Source organism: Phyllobates terribilis, unplaced genomic scaffold, assembly GCF_046119375.1.
Source record: "Phyllobates terribilis strain yellow unplaced genomic scaffold, ASM4611937v1 Scaffold_7__3_contigs__length_470593459, whole genome shotgun sequence".
Taxonomy (NCBI): domain Eukaryota; kingdom Metazoa; phylum Chordata; class Amphibia; order Anura; family Dendrobatidae; genus Phyllobates; species Phyllobates terribilis.
In genome coordinates, this window is record NW_027362767.1 from 141,808,927 (window position 1) to 141,826,681 (window position 17,755).

General features: G+C 48.5%; 1 protein-coding gene across 2 annotated transcripts in view; it reads left to right on the forward strand.

The window, feature by feature from the left end:
* LOC141153992 (NACHT, LRR and PYD domains-containing protein 12-like) overlaps positions 1-17,755 on the forward strand; it is a 450,515-nt gene that overhangs the window by 139,727 nt on the left and 293,033 nt on the right. The window contains exon 5 of one of the 2 annotated variants that reach the window (XM_073639348.1): positions 5,415-5,480. The exons of the other annotated variant lie outside the window; for it this stretch is intronic. Coding sequence (XP_073495449.1) covers positions 5,415-5,480 — 66 coding nt within the window. The remainder of the gene's footprint in view (positions 1-5,414; positions 5,481-17,755) is intronic. 2 annotated transcript variants of the gene reach the window in all.

Consider the following 17,755-nt stretch of genomic DNA (forward strand, 5'->3'; position numbering starts at 1 on the left):
GTGGGCATTAACGAAGTGCCGGAGGTAACTGGTCAGGTTCTGATTGATCCGCTCCACTTGACCATTAGACTGTGGGTGGTAAGCGGAGGAGAAGTCCAGGGTGACGTCTAGCAGTTTACAAGTGGCTCTCCAGAAGCGTGAGGTGAACTGTACCCCATGATCCGACACTATGTGGAGGGGCAGTCCATGAAGACGGAAGATGTGGCGGATAAAGTCTTTAGCCAGCTCGGGTGCAGACGGGAGGCCTGGCAGGGGAACGAAATGAGCCATCTTGGAAAAGCGGTCAGCGACCACCCAAATGACCGTACAACCGGCAGAGACGGGGAGATCAGTTATAAAGTCCATTGCTATATGCTGCCAGGGGGCAGCAGGTACTGGAAGCGGAAGGAGGCGACCGGCTGGCAGATGTCTCGGAACCTTGTTGCGGGCGCAGGACACACAGGCAGAAACAAAGTCTATTACGTCCTTGTGCAGGGTAGGCCACCAGTAGTGCCGGGTAATAAGCTGGAGGGTCTTTTTCTGACCGGCGTGGCCAGCTAGTTTAGACGAGTGACCCCAGTGTACGATCTTCTCCCGATCAGGTACTGATACGAACGTCTTACCGGGAGGGATACGATTTAGACTCACGGGAGCCACCTGCATTACTCTGGCGGGATCGATGATGTGTTTCGGTTCTTCCTCGAGATCAGACACCAGAAAGGATCGGGACAAGGCGTCCGCCTTGATGTTTTTGTCAGCCGGGCGAAAATGAAGAATAAAATCAAAGCGAGCAAAAAACAAGGACCACCGAGCTTGGCGCAGGTTAAGTCTCTGGGCATGCTGGAGGTAAGCCAAGTTCTTGTGGTCAGTGTAAATTATTACCGGGTGAAGAGCCCCTTCGAGCAGGTAACGCCACTCCTCCAATGCCAGCTTGATGGCCAATAACTCTCGATCTCCTATGGAATAGTTGCGCTCAGAAGAGGAGAAGAGTTTGGAGAAGAAGCCACAAGGTACCATTCTCCCGGAAGATGATTTTTGGGTAAGTACCGCTCCGGCTCCAGAGGAGGAGGCGTCAACCTCCAGGAAGAACTGCTTGTTGCCATCTGGGCGATGCAGCACCGGGGCGGAAGAGCAGGCCTGTTTTAAGGAAAGAAAGGCCTCCTCTGCTTCAGGCGGCCACTCTCTGGGATTAGTGCCCTTACGGGTGAGCGCGGAAATTGGGGAAGTCCGGGAAGAGAAGTGCGGTATGAAGAGACGGTAGTAGTTGGCTAAGCCCAGGAACCGCTGAATGACCTTCAACCCCTCCGGTCGGGGCCATTTCTCGATGGCAGACAGTTTCTCTGGATCCATTCGTAGGCCGGTCTGAGAAATAATGTAGCCCAAAAACGGAAGCGAGGTCTGCTCAAAGAGGCACTTCTCATATTTAGCGAAGAGGTGATTCTGCCTGAGCCTGAGCAGGACCTGAGGAACGTCCCTCCGGTGAGTCTGGAGATCCGGAGAGAAGACCAAAATGTCGTCCAGGTACACCACTACGCAGGAGTAGAGAAGGTCCCGGAAGATGTCATTGACCAACTCTTGAAAGACGGCAGGAGCGTTACAGAGACCAAAGGGCATTACCAGATATTCATAGTGGCCGTTCCGGGTGTTGAATGCAGTCTTCCATTCATCCCCTTGACGGATACGGACCAGGTTGTACTCCCCACGGAGGTCCAGTTTGGTGAAGATTCTAGCCCCCCTCAGACGATCAAATAATTCTGGAATGAGCGGAAGGGGGTACTTATTCTTCACCGTGATCTGGTTAAGGCCTCTATAGTCTATACAGGGACGGAGAGAGCCGTCCTTCTTTTTTACGAAAAAGAAGCCTGCTCCCGCCGGGGAGGTAGATTTCCGGATGAATCCCCTGGCCAAATTCTCCTCAATATATTCGGACATCGACCGGGTCTCAGCAGCGGACAATGGGTAAATACGCCCACGGGGAGGCGTAGTACCGGGTAACAGGTCGATAGGACAGTCGTATGGTCTATGAGGGGGTAATGTCTCTGCCTCCTTTTTATTAAAGACATCAGCAAATGACCAATAGGGGATCGGAAGTCCAGGTAGATTAGTTGGGGTAGGAGAAGGACGGGCGGGATGAACAGGAACCAAACAAGTCTTATGACAGTCCTGTCCCCAGCGAAGGACTTCTCCGGTCTGCCAGTCAAGCACGGGTGCATGTCTCTGGAGCCAAGGTAGACCTAGTAAGAGGGCGTGAGAGAGTCCAGGCAGAACATGAAAAGAGATGCTCTCAGAATGCAGCATTCCCACCTGCAGAGTTATGGATTCGGTGATGAGTTGGATGGGACGTGGTAAGAGGCCCCCATCCACAGCAGCGACAGATAATGGTATAGCCAGAGGTTTGGTGGGAATGCGGTATTTTTCTACCAGGGCCTGTGAAATAAGATTCCCGGCCGCTCCAGAGTCAAGTTGGGCTAGTTCAAAATAACGATTCTCCCCGCAGATAATTGAGACTGACAGCAGCAGAGATGGAGAGGATTTATTCTTGTCTAGGTCGACCTCTCTGAGCGAACCTAGACACAGGCGTTTCCCGACCTCTCCGGGCAGGTACGGATCCGGTGCTCCTTACTGCCACAGTAGAAGCAGCTCCCCTCGGCACGGCATAAGTCCTGACGGGTTTTGACCATCTTGGTCTGGTCGACCTGCATAGGCTCAGGAGAGTGTACCTGGGGAGAAACGGAGTTAGTGACTGGTTTCTGAAAAGTAGGAGCTAGACGTGGAAACCTCCTCTCACGGGTGACTTCTTTGGCACGCTCTTGGAACCGTAGGTCAATCCGGGTGGCAAGAGTTATTAGGTCATCGAGAGTGGTAGGAATGTCTCGACCGGCGAGTTCATCTTTAATACGGCCGGACAGACCCTCCCAGAAGACAGATACCAGAGCGTCGTTATCCCAGGCCAGCTCCGAGGCAAGGGTACGGAACCGTATGGCATATTGGCCCACGGTGAGACTTCCCTGACGGAGGCGTAGCAGAGATGATGCGGATGAGGTCTTCCGTCCGGGTTCGTCGAAGACTTTCCGGAAAGCTATGAGAAAGGCAGGCAAGTCGGACACCAGGGGGTCTCCTCTCTCCCATAGAGGATTTAGCCAGGCCAGGACCTCCCCGGTGAGATGGGACATGATGAAGGCAATTTTGGCCCGGTCGGAGTTAAACTGGTGGGACAGGAGTTCAAAGTGCAGGGTGCACTGATTTATAAAGCCCCGAGCCTGAGCGGAGTCGCCTCCGAAGCGAGGAGGTGCAGAAAGCCGGGGTCCGGGGTAGGATACCATAGTATTGGTGGGCAGCGGAGCTGCCGGATTGCGAGTCATGGCACTGGCCGTGGTTGCTGGTGGAGCAGTCAGAGTGTCCAGGCGAGAATTGACATTCCGCAAGTGACCCAGGATGGACTCCTGTTGGGACCTCTGACGGGACAGTTCATGACACAGGTCCGAGAGTGAGGGAGCTTGGGTGCCACCGGGTTCCATGGCCCGAGCAAACTGTAAAGGGTCTGGGAGGCGGAACCTCTGAGGTACTATACAAGGGGGCGGTCCTTGTAAGGGAGCGGGTGGCGACCAGGGAAGACGGGCAGGCAGTCACAGCAGGTGACCGGGACAGTCTCTGGGTGAACGGGCTGGAGGTCACGGCAAGTGACCGGGGCAGTCTCTGGATGAATGGGCAGGAGGTCACGGCAAGTGACCGGGGCAGTCTCTGGATGAATGGGCAGGAGGTCACGGCAAGTGACCGGGGCAGTCTCTGGATGAACGGGCAGGAGGTCACGGCAAGTGACCGGGGCAGTCTCTGGATAAAGGGTAGGTACGGCCTGTGATGGCTGAGCCTCCAGGTAGGCTAGCAGGCAGATGGTAGATGTGTGCTCCCAGGTGAGCAAGCGAGAGTCTCTGGATAAACGGGTGGTCACAGCATGTGACGGCGGATCCTCCAGGTAGGCTAACAGGCAGGTAGCAGATGAGCGCTCCCAGGTGAGCGGGCAAGCTGGTCCATAGACAGACTGACAGGAGTAGGAAGGCAGACCGTTGGACCTCAGGCTAGCAAGCAGGTAGGAGGAATATCAGGCAGGAATCAGACAGCAAACTGTCAGGAATCTGGCAGGTAACTGGCAACGGGACCTGAGGGCTGAAGCAGAGTAGTGAACAGTGCAACAACATTGCTCGGGCACCTCCATTTTGGAGGAGGTGCCTTATATATGGTGAAGTCCTCCGGCCATTGGCCGGGGACTCCTTAGGACGGCGCGCGCGGCCCCTTTAAGAGGGAGGGAGCGCGCGCGCCCTAAGCACAGTGGCCGGGAAGGAGCGCGCGCTGCCAGCAGAGCGGGAGGAGGACGCCGGGCTCGGAGCAGAGGGGTGAGGGGAACAGCGTCCCTGCCTAGCAGAGGGCAGGGACGCCGGCGCTACACCATGGTTTTAGGCAGTGGCGTTAGAGATATGCTATTGGTCAGCGACCAAGTGTGAATAGGTTGAACAACACACACCTGGCAGACTTTAACTGGAATGTAATATTTTTCACGCTCCAAAAAATGTCACGATTATTACAGCAGTAATATCAGATTATGTCTGATGATGGACAAGTTTCTCTGCTTCCACAATACAGCAATGCGAATAAAATCAACCAAATTTGGCTGTATTCTGCTAACAAGCAAATAGAGCAGTAAAGTTTGGGTATTATGTTGCTTTTTAAGCAAATAATCAGAATTAAGAGCAAAAAAAAATTAGCCCTGATATGTAGGGCTATGGGTATCAGTAACCGCAGCAGACAGAATGTGCAATGGACCCTATTCTGCTCTGTACACTCTCCACAAACTCTGCCTGCCTAGTTATCACCAGGTATAATAGATATAGCTGGATTAGTACTTAGAAGGACTGTTAGTTCAGATGTATATACTGTATATAGCTGTGGAATACCTAATACCTAACTAATAAATCGCCAATTCTCTCCAACACTCAGCAGCATCTCTCCCTACTCTGCCTGTCTGAAGGGTAGACTGTGATGAGCATAGGGTCACCGGGTGTGATAAAGACCCGATGACGCTATGCGGACAGCCAATTACTGTAATGCCACAACCAACATGGCTGCGGCATAACAATGAGTGGCAGGCAAACAAACAGGCAAACAGCGCCAAACATGCAGATCGGGGACTCACATCCCGAAGTACACGTAGAGCGTCTCGAACAGTGAGATACTTGGGCGAGTATCCAGCAGTAGCGAGCAGACTCGCTCATCACTAATTCTCACCATTCTTAGGCAACAATGGTTATAATGAGGAAGCGAGATCGCTCCAAATAATTATATATATCTTCTCAACATTCAGGAGTCCTTTAGGACTATAAGACGTTCCCCTTTCATTGTATACTGTAATCTTATATTGTGATTCGCAATTTTCCTAATAGGTGACACTCTGGTGGAGCAAATCATACTGGATAAAGAGGGACACCAACTTCTCCCAGAACTAAAAAGTAAGTTATGGAGGGTGTGAGTGATTGTGGACTTTATTTCACTGGTTCCCCATATTCACAGAAGCCTTAACATCTAAGTACACTACACTGTGAGCACAGTTATCAGGCAGTCAGTACTGTGACCAGATCATCAGTTTTATGCAGATTTTCCTATTTTGAGCTCTATAAACTTGAATCCTGATTGGATGAAGCAGATCATGTGATGTGTATTTGTGTAATGAGGGGTGTGGCCTAAGGAAACCCTTCCCTTTATCAGGGTATGCAGAATTATTAAGCAGCTTGTTTTCCTCAAGCAAAATTGGCCAAAAAAGAGATTTAACTGACTCTGCAAAGTGAAAAAAAAATATTACATGTCTTACCAAGGAGACAGCAATCCTTAAATTGCTAAGATTACAAAAAAATCTAAAGTTTTGTTGCAATTAGTCAACAGAGTTGACTCCCAAACCTCCTGCCAGTGTTTAGAAGAACTTTCTTCCAGCAGTGGTAAATCCCAATAATTGTGCACGCAGAGATATTTTTCCTAAATATACAGGCTTATTAACTTTTTGGGTTGACCGACAGCACTGGTGATGTTCAATAATAAAATTAATCATCAAAAATAAAAATTGCCTAATAATTATGCACTCAGTGTATCTTTTAAATATTTTTCCTCTATTTTCCATTAATGTAACTTCCGTTCTTTTTGGGAAGCCTGTTTTCAGTTTTTTAGGAAGAGAACACGTAGCACTACTGAACCAGGGTGCACGGGAGGACTCCAAGACCATAAAGTTAGTAGTAAAAATCTCGGCACACCATTAGCTGAATAATAGGTAATATTTTATTTAACCCCTTAACAACATCTGACGTACTAATACGCGTCTGTGCCCTGGGACTTAAGAGCCAGACCCGTATTAGTACGTCATCGCGATCGCGCGCGCACACAGGCTGGCGGACGCGATCGCCGCCGGGTGTCAGCTGATTGTCACAGCTGACACCCGGTACTATGTGCAGGGAGTGGTCCTGCACCGCTCCCAGCACATTAACCCCTGCGATGCTGCGATCGAAGTCGATCGCGGCATTGCGGGGGCAAGGGGAGGTGATCGCCGATACTCACCTCCTCTTCCGGCTTCCAGCGCAGTCTGCAAAGGCTTCCCGGGTGTTGCCATGACGACCCGATGTCGTCATGACAACATCCAGGTCACCAGACAGCAGGAAGATTGTTTGGACATGCGCAGTGCATCTCCAAACAATCTTCACACTGTGCACCGCTGACGGCCTGCATGGCATAGGGATGGTGCTCCATTCCTATGCCATGCAGGCGATCAGAGAAAAAAAAGTGAAAGTCCCAGAGTGGGACAAAGTAATAAAGTGTATAAACTGTCTGAAAGTGGAAAAAAAATAAATAAATAAATTGCAAAAATATAAAAAAAAAATAATCCACCAAAAATAAAAATATAATGTACCCATCAATAAATATTATTATAAAAAAAACAAACAATAAAAGTACACATATTTGGTATCGCCGCGTCCGGAACAACCTGACCTATAAAACTGTCCCACTAGTTAACCCCTTCAGTGAACACGGTAAAAAAAAAAAAAAAAAAACGAAGCAAAAAACAATGCTTTATCACCATACTGCCAAACAAAAAGTGGAATAACACGCGATCAAAAAGACGCATATAAATAAAAATGGTACCGCTGAAAACGTCATCTCGTCCCGCAAAAAACAAGCTGCCATACAGCTCCATCAGCCGAAAAATAAAAAAGTTATAGCTCTCAGAATAAAGCGATGCTAAAAAATATTTTTTTCTATAAAATAGCTTTTATTGTGTATAAGCGCCAAAACATAGAAAAATGATACAAGTGTGGTACCGCTGTAAACGTACTGACCCGAAGAATAAAGCTACCTCATCAATTTTACCACACGCGGAACAAAATAAAAAAAAACAAAAAAAAAACAATTCCTGAATTGTTGGTTTTTGTTTATTCTGCCTCCCAAAAATCGGAATAGAAAGCAATCAAAAAATGTCACGTGCCTGAAAATGGCACCAATACCAACGTCAAGTCATCCTGCAAAAAACGAGCCGTCACATGACTGTCTGCCAAAATCTGGAAAAATTATAGCTCTCAAAATATGGCGATGCAAAAACTAGATTTTACAAAAAATGCGTCTTTTAGTGTGTGACAGCTGTCAGTCATAAAAACCCCATATGATTCTGGCATTGCTGTAATCACACCGACCTGAAGAATAAAGTTGTCTAATCACTTATACCGCACAAGGAACAGCGTCAAAAATAAACTCTTGGGTGAGGATTGGGCTAGGGTTAGGGCTGGGTTTGGGGCTAGGGTTGTGCTGGGGCTAGGGTTGTGCTGGGGCTAGGGTTGTGCTGGGGCTAGGGTTGTGCTGGGGCTAGGGTTGTGCTAGGGCTAGGGTTGTGCTGGGGCTAGGGTTGTGCTATGGTTAGGGTTGTGCTAGGGTTAGGGCTGGGGTTGGGATTTTTTTCAAAAGTAAGAAAAAAAGATGACGATATGGCGACTAGTGTTGTGCGCAAGTGCTCGCTACTTGAGTTTGCATCGGGTGCTCTGGTATGCATTGAGTATCGTGGGTATTTGAGTGACATGCTCGAGTCTCTGCCCCATAAGCTTCGCGGCCAAAAAAACTTTACGGGGATTGCCTGCCATGCACGAGCGATCCCCGCATGTTTTTTTTTGGGTGTCTAATAACCGTGAAACATGCGGAGCAGGGACTCGAGCATGTCACTCGAGCACACGCTGTACATGGTACATACCTGAGTACCCGATGCAAACTCAAGTAGCGAGCACTTGCGCTCAAGAATAATGACAACTTATTCAATATGATGACCTAATGTAAACAAATTCTGTGCCGTACCTCTGGGTTCAAAATGTTCACTATACACCTTAATAAAATCCTTGAGGGGTATAGTTTCCAAAATGGGGACACTTGTGGGGGAGCTCCACTGTTTAGACACATCACGGGCTCTCCAAACTAGAGATGAGCGTTGTTCTACTCGAACTGTTCGCCAATCTCAAATTCGAGCTGTTTTGGGCGGTGTTCGAGCCGTTCGGCGAACACGAACAATTTGAGAAAAATTCGGCTGTTCAAGGTTATGTTCGATAACTGTTCGTGCACCAAAATCATAACTGGATTTTTTCTCAGTAATGATGAAAATTAATGTTAATACGCAGTTTGAGTGTACAGCGGGGTGGGGGGAGGGGCAGGGGATGGATCTCTGCAGGAACAATGAAGATCTCCATTTTGTTTTCTCTTTCCCGCATTTACAGTGGGGAGGTGCAATCTGTCAGCCTATCAGCAGCGCACACACGGAGCGAAGTGCTTTTTTTCACACAAGCAAGGGCATGTGTCATTGGCAGTGTATGTCACATGTCCTTGCCCTATAAGACCAAGCCATTTTCCCCGTCGCCACCATTTTCTCACTGCTGCAGCTGCGTGTTAGACTGCACCGCTGTTGCTGTGTGCGCTATACCTTGTTAATTTCAAGCCAATTTGCGCACAAATCTACAGATAGCTTGGGAGTAGGGAATAGTTGTGATTGCAGTCCTTTTAAGGACTAGGTTACAGCATTTCCTATGACTTTTATCAGGCAGGTCTGTGCTCTTAAATAGATAGGTTGTGGGAGTAAAGACTAATTGTAATTGCAGTCCTTTTCAGGACTAGGTTACATCAGTTCCTATCAGTTTTTGCCAGGCAGGTCTGTGCCAGTGCTGTGCAAGTTTTTTTTCACAGCATTTGGCTGAATCTAGCAAAGCTAATCCTTTTTGGCCTATTGCAGAGTGTGTTAGTCAATGGAGTAGCCTATCTGTGCTGCAAGATATACCACCTGTGTATAGAATACCAATTTTTTTACTGCACCTAGTGAAGTAAAATCTTTTGGGCATAGCATCATTCTATTAGTCCATCTATACTGACCTCCATCAGGTTGCAAATTGAATATAATTTTTTTCTGCATCTAGCTCTGAAAAAATATTGGTCTTCTAGCTGTGTGTGGGACTTGTTCTATTAATCCATCTATACAGACCTCCATCAGGTTGCAAACTGAATATATTTTTTTCTGCATCTACCTCTGAAAAAATATTTGGGCCTCTAGCTGTGTGTGGGACTTGTTCTATTAGTCCATCTATACTGACCTCCATCAGGTTGCAAATTGAATATAATTTTTATCTGCATCTAGCTCTGAAAAAATGTTTGGCCTTCTAGCAGTGTGTGGGACTTTCTCTATTAGTCCATCTATACTGACCTCCATCAGGTTGCAAATTAAAAATAATTTTTATCTGCATCTACCTCTGAAAAAATATTTGGGCTTCTAGCTGTGTGTGGGACTTGTTCTATTAATCCATCTATACAGACCTCCATCAGGTTGCAAACTGAATATATTTTTTTCTGCATCTACCTCTGAAAAAATATTGGGCTTCTAGCAGTGTGTGGGACTTGTTCTATTAGTCCATATATACTGACCTCCATCAGGTTGCAAACTGAATATAATTTTTTTCTGCATCTACCTCTGAAAAAATGTGGCCTTCTAGCAGTGTGTGGGACTTTCTCTATTAGTCCATCTATACTGACCTCCATCAGGTTGCAAATTCAAAATAATTTTTTGTCTGCATCTAGCTCTGAAAAAATATTGGGCTTCTAGCTGTGTGTGGGACTTGTTGTATTAGTCCATCTATACTGACCTCCATCAGGTTGCAAATTGAATATAATTTTTATCTGCATCTAGCTCTGAAAAAATATTTGGCCTTCTAGCAGTGTGTGGGACTTTCTCTATTAGTCCATCTATACTGACCTCCATCAGGTTGCAAATTAAAAATAATTTTTATCTGCATCTACCTCTGAAAAAATATTTGGGCTTCTAGCAGTGTGTGGGACTCATTGTATTAGGCCATCTATACCAAGCTCCACCAGCTTTGAAATTAGTAATAATTTTTAGCTGCATCTAGCCCTGAAAATAATTTTTCCCAATAGTGGTAGCAATAGAAATATGGGGCGCGCGCCTGGCTAACAAAAATATACGCTTCATAACACAAAACACCAGCCTAGCGCACTGCATTAATAAGATGGCATCATCGTCTCTCCCAGTGCTAGGCCTACTACGCAGGCTAGTATTCCTGTGCCTAAAACACAATGTATGGGTCCGCGCTAGCCACTATGCTGAGGGGTATAATGCTGCTGCTAACGCTTTATAACAATTCAATTGGCAGATTTTCACAGAGCTCTTCCACAACGCCCACCCATCGGGCAACAGTTGCCCACCCTCCCTATGGGATCTAGTGGCGAATAGTTGATGCCATTAATCAGAGCGTCAGTTGCCCCGTCAACGAGGCAAGCATACGGTAAGGCATGGGAAGAGTGGACACGACTAGTAGCAGGCAGACGGGTTGACCAATGTGAACAAGCCAGATCACAAGTCACCATAGAATTTCTCCACCAGCTAATGATGAGGGGCATATCAGGGGCGTCAGCACAGCGGTGTCTGACCGGAGTAGCATTTCACTTCCAACTACTGAATTGGGGAGATGTGACAAAGATTCATCATCAGACAATCCATAAAAGGGTGGAAAAGGGGTCAGCCAAGTCAGGAATGTAGACGTCCCGTCCCGTGTCACTAAAACTGATTTCTCACATCTTATCCCTAACAGCATTAACATGACACTCACAATTTGAAGCAACACTAATGTCTACTGCATTTGTGATCGCCTTCTTCGAGGCGCTATGTATAAGCGAATTAGTCCCTCAATCCAAAATTACCACCAGTGGACGCTTATTACACCAGGAAGTAGTCATAGCCAATAATGCAATACGTGTACGCATACACCAATCGAAAACGGTTCCAGCAGGCAGGGGTACTTGGGTACTTCTACAACCCACAAACGGTACACTGAGTCGGGTAACAATAGTAAAAACATATCTAACCATCAGATCACAAAGTAATTTCTTCGTATCACACATTGATGGAACGCCATTATCAAGATACCTGTTCCAAGCTATATTTAATAAATGCATAACATCGGCAGGGAACCACCCCAAAGATTACGGGACACACTCATTCCGCATAGGTGCGGCCACGGAAGCAGCAAGAGCAGGACTGTCAGAAACGGAAGTTCAGAGGATAGGGAGATGGCGATCCACGTGTTTGGCGAGATACATAAGACCGGACTTGTTATCCTAACGTGGTTTGTTTCTTTTACAGGTGACGCTAAGCCAACAGTGTGAGTGATAGGCCACTCGTATATATATTGGGCACAAAAAAGGGCGAAAGTCCGCCCAGGCGGGAGGAAATTAGAGTTTCATAACACATATTTCAACTGGAGAGGTATTAGAGGCCTGCTTTGGCCACAGGTACTAATGGAGGTAATCAAGGTAGGGAGAGAGGCAAGAGGTCCGGTCATCTTAGTTATACAGGCCGGGGGAAACAACCTAGGTCATCACAAGAGCGCATAACTAATGGCAAAAATGAAACTAGACACTGAGCGCTTCAGAGAATTTTTCACAAAATTAGCTATAGTATGGTCAGAGATTGTGCCGATAGCGGTATGGCAAGGTGCGCGAGACATCACGGCCATCGAATGGACAAGGCGGGTAATAAATATTCGGATGGCAAAATTTAGAAGAGACAGAGGCGGTGTAGTGATACGACACCGACAACTGGAAGGAGATAAAGCAGGCCTCATACGGCCCGACGGTGTTCACTTAATAGATATTGGACTGGACATATTCCTGTCAGGACTCCAGGACGGAGTGGAACAAGCGTTAAGAGTGATGGGTGGGGGTCAGAGTCCTGCATACGAGTACGCTGGATCCTCCGTGGCCTGGAAATAGAAAGGACATGTTGGAGAGTTACACTTGTTGGCCAACTTGCCGGAGTGGGGACCCAAGGCATGCTGCAACAAGCTGAATTATTTTAGAAATAAAATGCCTTTCTAATGGAATGAGTATAAAGAGTTAATAAAGCTGTGACCGATCCTCACCCATCCAGTTGTAAGAGTTACATTATTGGGTTGTCCATGAAAGGGGGGCGGTAGGGGGGCTGAGCATCTGGGTTTGGTTGGGGGTCCCCACAGTCTGCCTAGGCTAGATTAATTTAAAAATTCTTATTAGATACACAGGCGGTGCAGCTTGCTTCGCAGCTGGGCTACTACGCCCAAAGTATTGCCTAGGCTAGATGCAGTTAAAAATTCTACGCTGACTAGCAGACACTGAAGATTTGGAGCAGACCTCTGAGTAAACAGCTCTTCAGACTCAACCATCTGTGTTACCCCAAGCCATAGTGTATGTAGTTTCTTACAGTTAAAAGGGGGGGGTGCGACCCAACCCACCTGGAATTGACGATGCCAACGTCACGTAAGACACAGCAAGGGGACTCCCAAAATTGTGGCACAGACACCACTTAACCCTAGAACGCATACCTGTGGCCTTGCAGGCCCGCCCAGTTAATTGTTTTCTATTTTCTGCAAGATTGCTTTAGTTAGAATTTTGAAACTCTAGGTATTCTTCATGTATATAGTTGTTTGTCATTTGAGTTTGAGTTATTCCATGTTATTTGCACACGGGCCTAAAGGGCCCCAGGTATGTGAAAGTGTAGATTTTTATGGTCATGCGTTCTAGGGTTAAGTGGCATCAATTGCCCCACTGTTGCTTAAAACGGTTGGTGAGGTGATTTTACCAAATCCCCAAGCTTTTAGTCTCCCAAGGATGACACAGGGGTAGAAATGTCCTTGCGAATCCATGATTTGATCATCTTTATGAACGTGAGTCTGTCTACATTCTCAGTGGACAGCCGCGTGCGCTTATCTGTCAGCACACCACCAGCAGCGCTGAACACACGTTCAGAGAGAACGCTGGCTGCATGGCATGACAAGATCTCCAAGGCGTGAGTGGCGAGCTCCGGCGATTTTTCAAGATTGGAATACCAAAATGAGCAAGGGTCCAGTGACACAGTCATGGCTTCGATGTTCACTTGGAGATTCTCCTGTACCATCCTCTCTAGGCATTGACTATGTGTCAGACTTCTTGTCTCCTGTGGCCTTGCAAAGGATGGTCTAAAAAAGTGGTGAAACGATTCCACAAAATTGCTGTTACCAGCAGATACTGTGTTACTGTTACGGTTTGAGTGATGAAGACTCGACAGTCCCACCGTTGGCAAGTTAGAACTGTGAGATTCACTACGTGCACCACTGGTGTTTTGTGGAAAAGCACATGTAAGATTCTGCAACAGATACTCCTGCATTCGTCAATACCTTTTTATGGCAGGAATTATTTCGGCAAATATACTTTTGTACCGGGGATCTAAGAGTGTGGCAACCCAGTAGTCGGGATTACTTTGAATTCTGACAATCCGGGGGTCATGTTGCAGGTAGTGCAGCAAGAAGGCACTCATGTGTCTTGCGCATCCAGAAGGACCAAGTCCTTGTTGTGTTGGTAGCGAGGTAAGAATCATGCTTCCTTCCTCTGCCCTCTCCCTCCAACCTCGCACAACAGAAATGTGATCAAGGTCTCCCTCATCTGATGAGTCTTCCATGCCCATTGCCAGTTCGTCCTCCACTTCTTCCTCGGCTCCTGCACCTTCCTCAACAGTTTGGCTGCTACCATGCGCCCTGGTTAATCCCTCTCCCCCACCCTCCCATGCCTGCCGCCTTGGTGCTGCCAACCGTCTGGACCTTGGAGATGTTATCCCTTCCGCATACGACTCCTCCTCTACTTCCTCCACCTCCTCTTGTCCCACCACCTGACTCCGAATTCTGTTTAACATGTGCTCCAGCATGTAAATCACCGGAATAGTCATGCTGATAATGGCATCGTCAGCACTAAACATCTTCGTCGCCATTTCAAGACTGTGCAGAAGGGTGCATAGGTCCCTGATCTGAGACCACTCCTCCAGCGTGATTTGCCCCACCTCTGGATCTCGTTGGCCCAGGCTATACGTCAGAACGTATTGCACCAGGGCTTGTCGGTGCTGCCACAGTCGCTGCAACATGTGCAGAGTTGAATTCCACCGTGTCGGCACATCGCATTTCAGCCGGTGAACTGGCAGGCCCAACGACTTCTGTAGAAATGTAAGTCGTTGAACTGCGGGATGCGAACGGCGGAAGTGAGCACACAGCGACCGTGCACTCTGCAGAAGGCCATCTAGTCCGGGATAGTGGGCTAAAAATTGCTGGACAACCAGGTTCAACACGTGAGCCATACAAGGCACGTGTGTGACATTGCCCCGGCGAAGTGCCGCACCCAGGTTTGCAGCATTGTCGCACATGGCCTTCCCTGGTTGCAGGTCCAGTGGAGACAACCTTTCATGAAACTGGGTCTCCAGAGCTGACCAAAACTCCTCAGCTGTGTGACTCACATTTCCCAGACATTTCAAAGTAAACACTGATGCGTTGAGCCCTGCTGCCAGCATAGTAAGGAGGTGTGCAGGATTCCTTCTGCTCAGTTAGAAAGCAGGTGGCATTACCAGACAGGCTTTGGGTGCAGGTGGAGGACCGAGAGGAGGTTGAGGAGGCAGAAGCAGTGGAGGAAGTTCGAGATAAAGAGAATTAACACACAACTCGTGGGGACGGTAAGACTTGGACAGCAGCCCCTTGTCCTGCTGTCACCATAGTTACCCAGTGCCCAGTCAGCGACATGTAACGCCCCTGTCCATGCCTTCTCGTCCAAGTGTCTGTGGTGAAGTGCACCCTGTCACACACAGAGTTTCTCAAAGAAGCGGTGATGTTGTGTGCGACATGCTAGTGGAGAGCAGGCACACCTTTCTTTGAGAAGTAGTGCCGACTGGGCATCTGGTACTGGGGCACTGTGACGGACATAAGGGCTTGAAAATCCTCTGTGTCCTCCAGGTGGAAAGGCAGCATTTCTGTAGCCAACAGCTTGCAGATGGTGAAATTCAACCTCTTAGCTTTCTCATGGCTAGGAGGAAATGGTCTTTTACTTTTCCACATCTGAGGGACCGAGGGCTGGCTGTTGTGCTTAGACGGTGTTGAGTAGGGTGTCCCCGGCAACTGCCGGTCTGTGAGGAAGATGCAGACGGACATGTTAGGTTGCCTTGATCCAAAGGTGGTGCTCTCGATGTCGGAGAGCGCTCAACACTAGCAGGTGTTTCCACTTCCCAATGAACTGACGACCTGCCAATCACACTGGCTGTTGCGGGTAAAGAGGTGGCAGGTCTGCGTCCAAAAACATGTGTGACTGCTGTCCCCCCAGTCACAGAGGATGAAGAGGCTGCAGATGCACAAGATGGGGCAGACGGTGGTTGGCCCAGCCGGCTAGGCCGCATTGTAGCACAGTGAGCTTCCCACTGCAACTTATGCTTCATATCCATGTGACGGTACATGCATGAAGTACTCAAACTATGTATTTTTTGGCCTCTACTTAGCTTTTGCTGACAAATATTACAGATAACACGAGTTGGGTCATCCTTATCGATCTGAATAAATGCCCAGGCTATGCAAGGCTTAGAGCCCATGTGACCTGAAGAGCCACTACGACTTGTGGTCAGAGGCAGAGTTGTGGTTGAGGATGCAGTTCTTGACGTGCTTCCAGTACTCCGTCTCTGTTCAGGAAGGCGCAACCTAACCTCGTCGTCAATAGCATCTGTGATGCCCCGCTGCGCTTGGTATCACAGATCCTACAAGAGTGCATTGATGGAATCCTCCACAAGAGGCCCCCATAAACATTCACACATCTCCACCTTCCACCTCAGACCAGCAGAGGGAGCCCGTTAGGGATATAAATAGGGAAGGTGGAGCTAGGCAGTTCAGTTCCTCTGAAGAGTTCCTGCAGTAGAGAAGCCTAAGAGAGGTCAGTCTGCAGTGGAGCTCAGTCTAGTCTAGAGAACGCAGTTAATAGTTCAGCAGTGGAGCACGAGGATCCTGCTTGCTAGATTCAGGGAGCCCAGATAGAGCTTAAGGTGTGCCGGTGCCGTAAGATCAGTGAAGCGCGGCAAGCTGCCGTTAGTGTGTATAGCCTAGTGAGGGCCCGAGTAAGCCGAAGGCGAGTGGCGAGTTAGTACATAAGGGGCAGAGGAGCTTAACCAGCTCACCCCGAAGCATTTACCGGACACAGGATCCGAGCTTACCGGTATCTCTATGACCCAGTAAGGCATAACCGGAATCCCTGGAGAACTACAAGTCCCAGGATCGCTAAGGTGCTGATATGTAACAGAGCCAGGAGACGCTTAGGCCCCGCATACTGGGAGCGTGAACTCCAAGAGAAGGCCCTACCACAAGGTCAGCCAGCGCAGGACAGAGACAAAGTTAGGCCTAGCTCCAGGCAGGTCAGAAACTTACTACGCAGAGGCAAGAAACAGGAGGCCCTACACCCGCTCATTGGGGAGGATCCTGATATGCACCCTTCACCCTACAGTGCTCCGGGATGTGCCTGAATTTCCACCAGTAAAAGGTACTGAAGTGACTACCGTGTCCGTTCCCGTTCTTGCTCTGACCCAGCTGGGTCTCGCCTGTCCTGCATTCCCCCTGCATACGCTGCCCTGAGACCTAGCTCCACCTGTGGGGAGCTATACCATCGAGCTGCCTTATCACCGGCCTCAGTGGACTGCTGCAGCGCTGGTGCTTGTCACCAGATACCACAGGTGGCATCATGAACTCTTATAAAATTAACAATTATCCACCCTTTTAAAGAGAGACCCCAGGGTACGGGCCAGGGAGCCGACCACCGCGACATCCCCAAGGCCAGGCAAATGCCCGGGTACCGAGTCATCCCCATCCCCAGGGCTAGTCACATCCTCCTCCACCTCCTCTGCTGACCTCATCGACTGTCTGACTGTGGGTTGACAGTAAGTGGGATCTCCAACCTCGTCATCATCACCCTGTGTGTTATCACACCCGTCGCCCTCAGAGCCAACCTCTTCCTGCCCTGACCGAAAAGTCAAGTTGTCGCTCCAATCAGGTATTTGAGTCTCATCATCGTCTTCATCATTGTCTCCACCAACAGGAGTTACAGTTTGGGAACAAGGGTCTACATTATGCTCAGAACCTTCTTCATCTGGTCCTGGATCCAACTTATAAAGATTCTGGGCATCGGATCACATCATTTCCTCATCTGGATTAACAGAAGCTCTGGAGCAGACCTCTGTTTCCCAGGCTATAGTATGAGTAAACAGCTGGGCAGACTCAGCCATCTGTGTTACCCCATACTCAGACGGGCAGCTGGAGACTTGGGAGCTGTGAGGAAGCAAGTGCGATTGGGGTGACACCTCTGAGGACTGGAGTATTTGTGATGTTGAAATTGAGGTGATGGAGAGCCCACT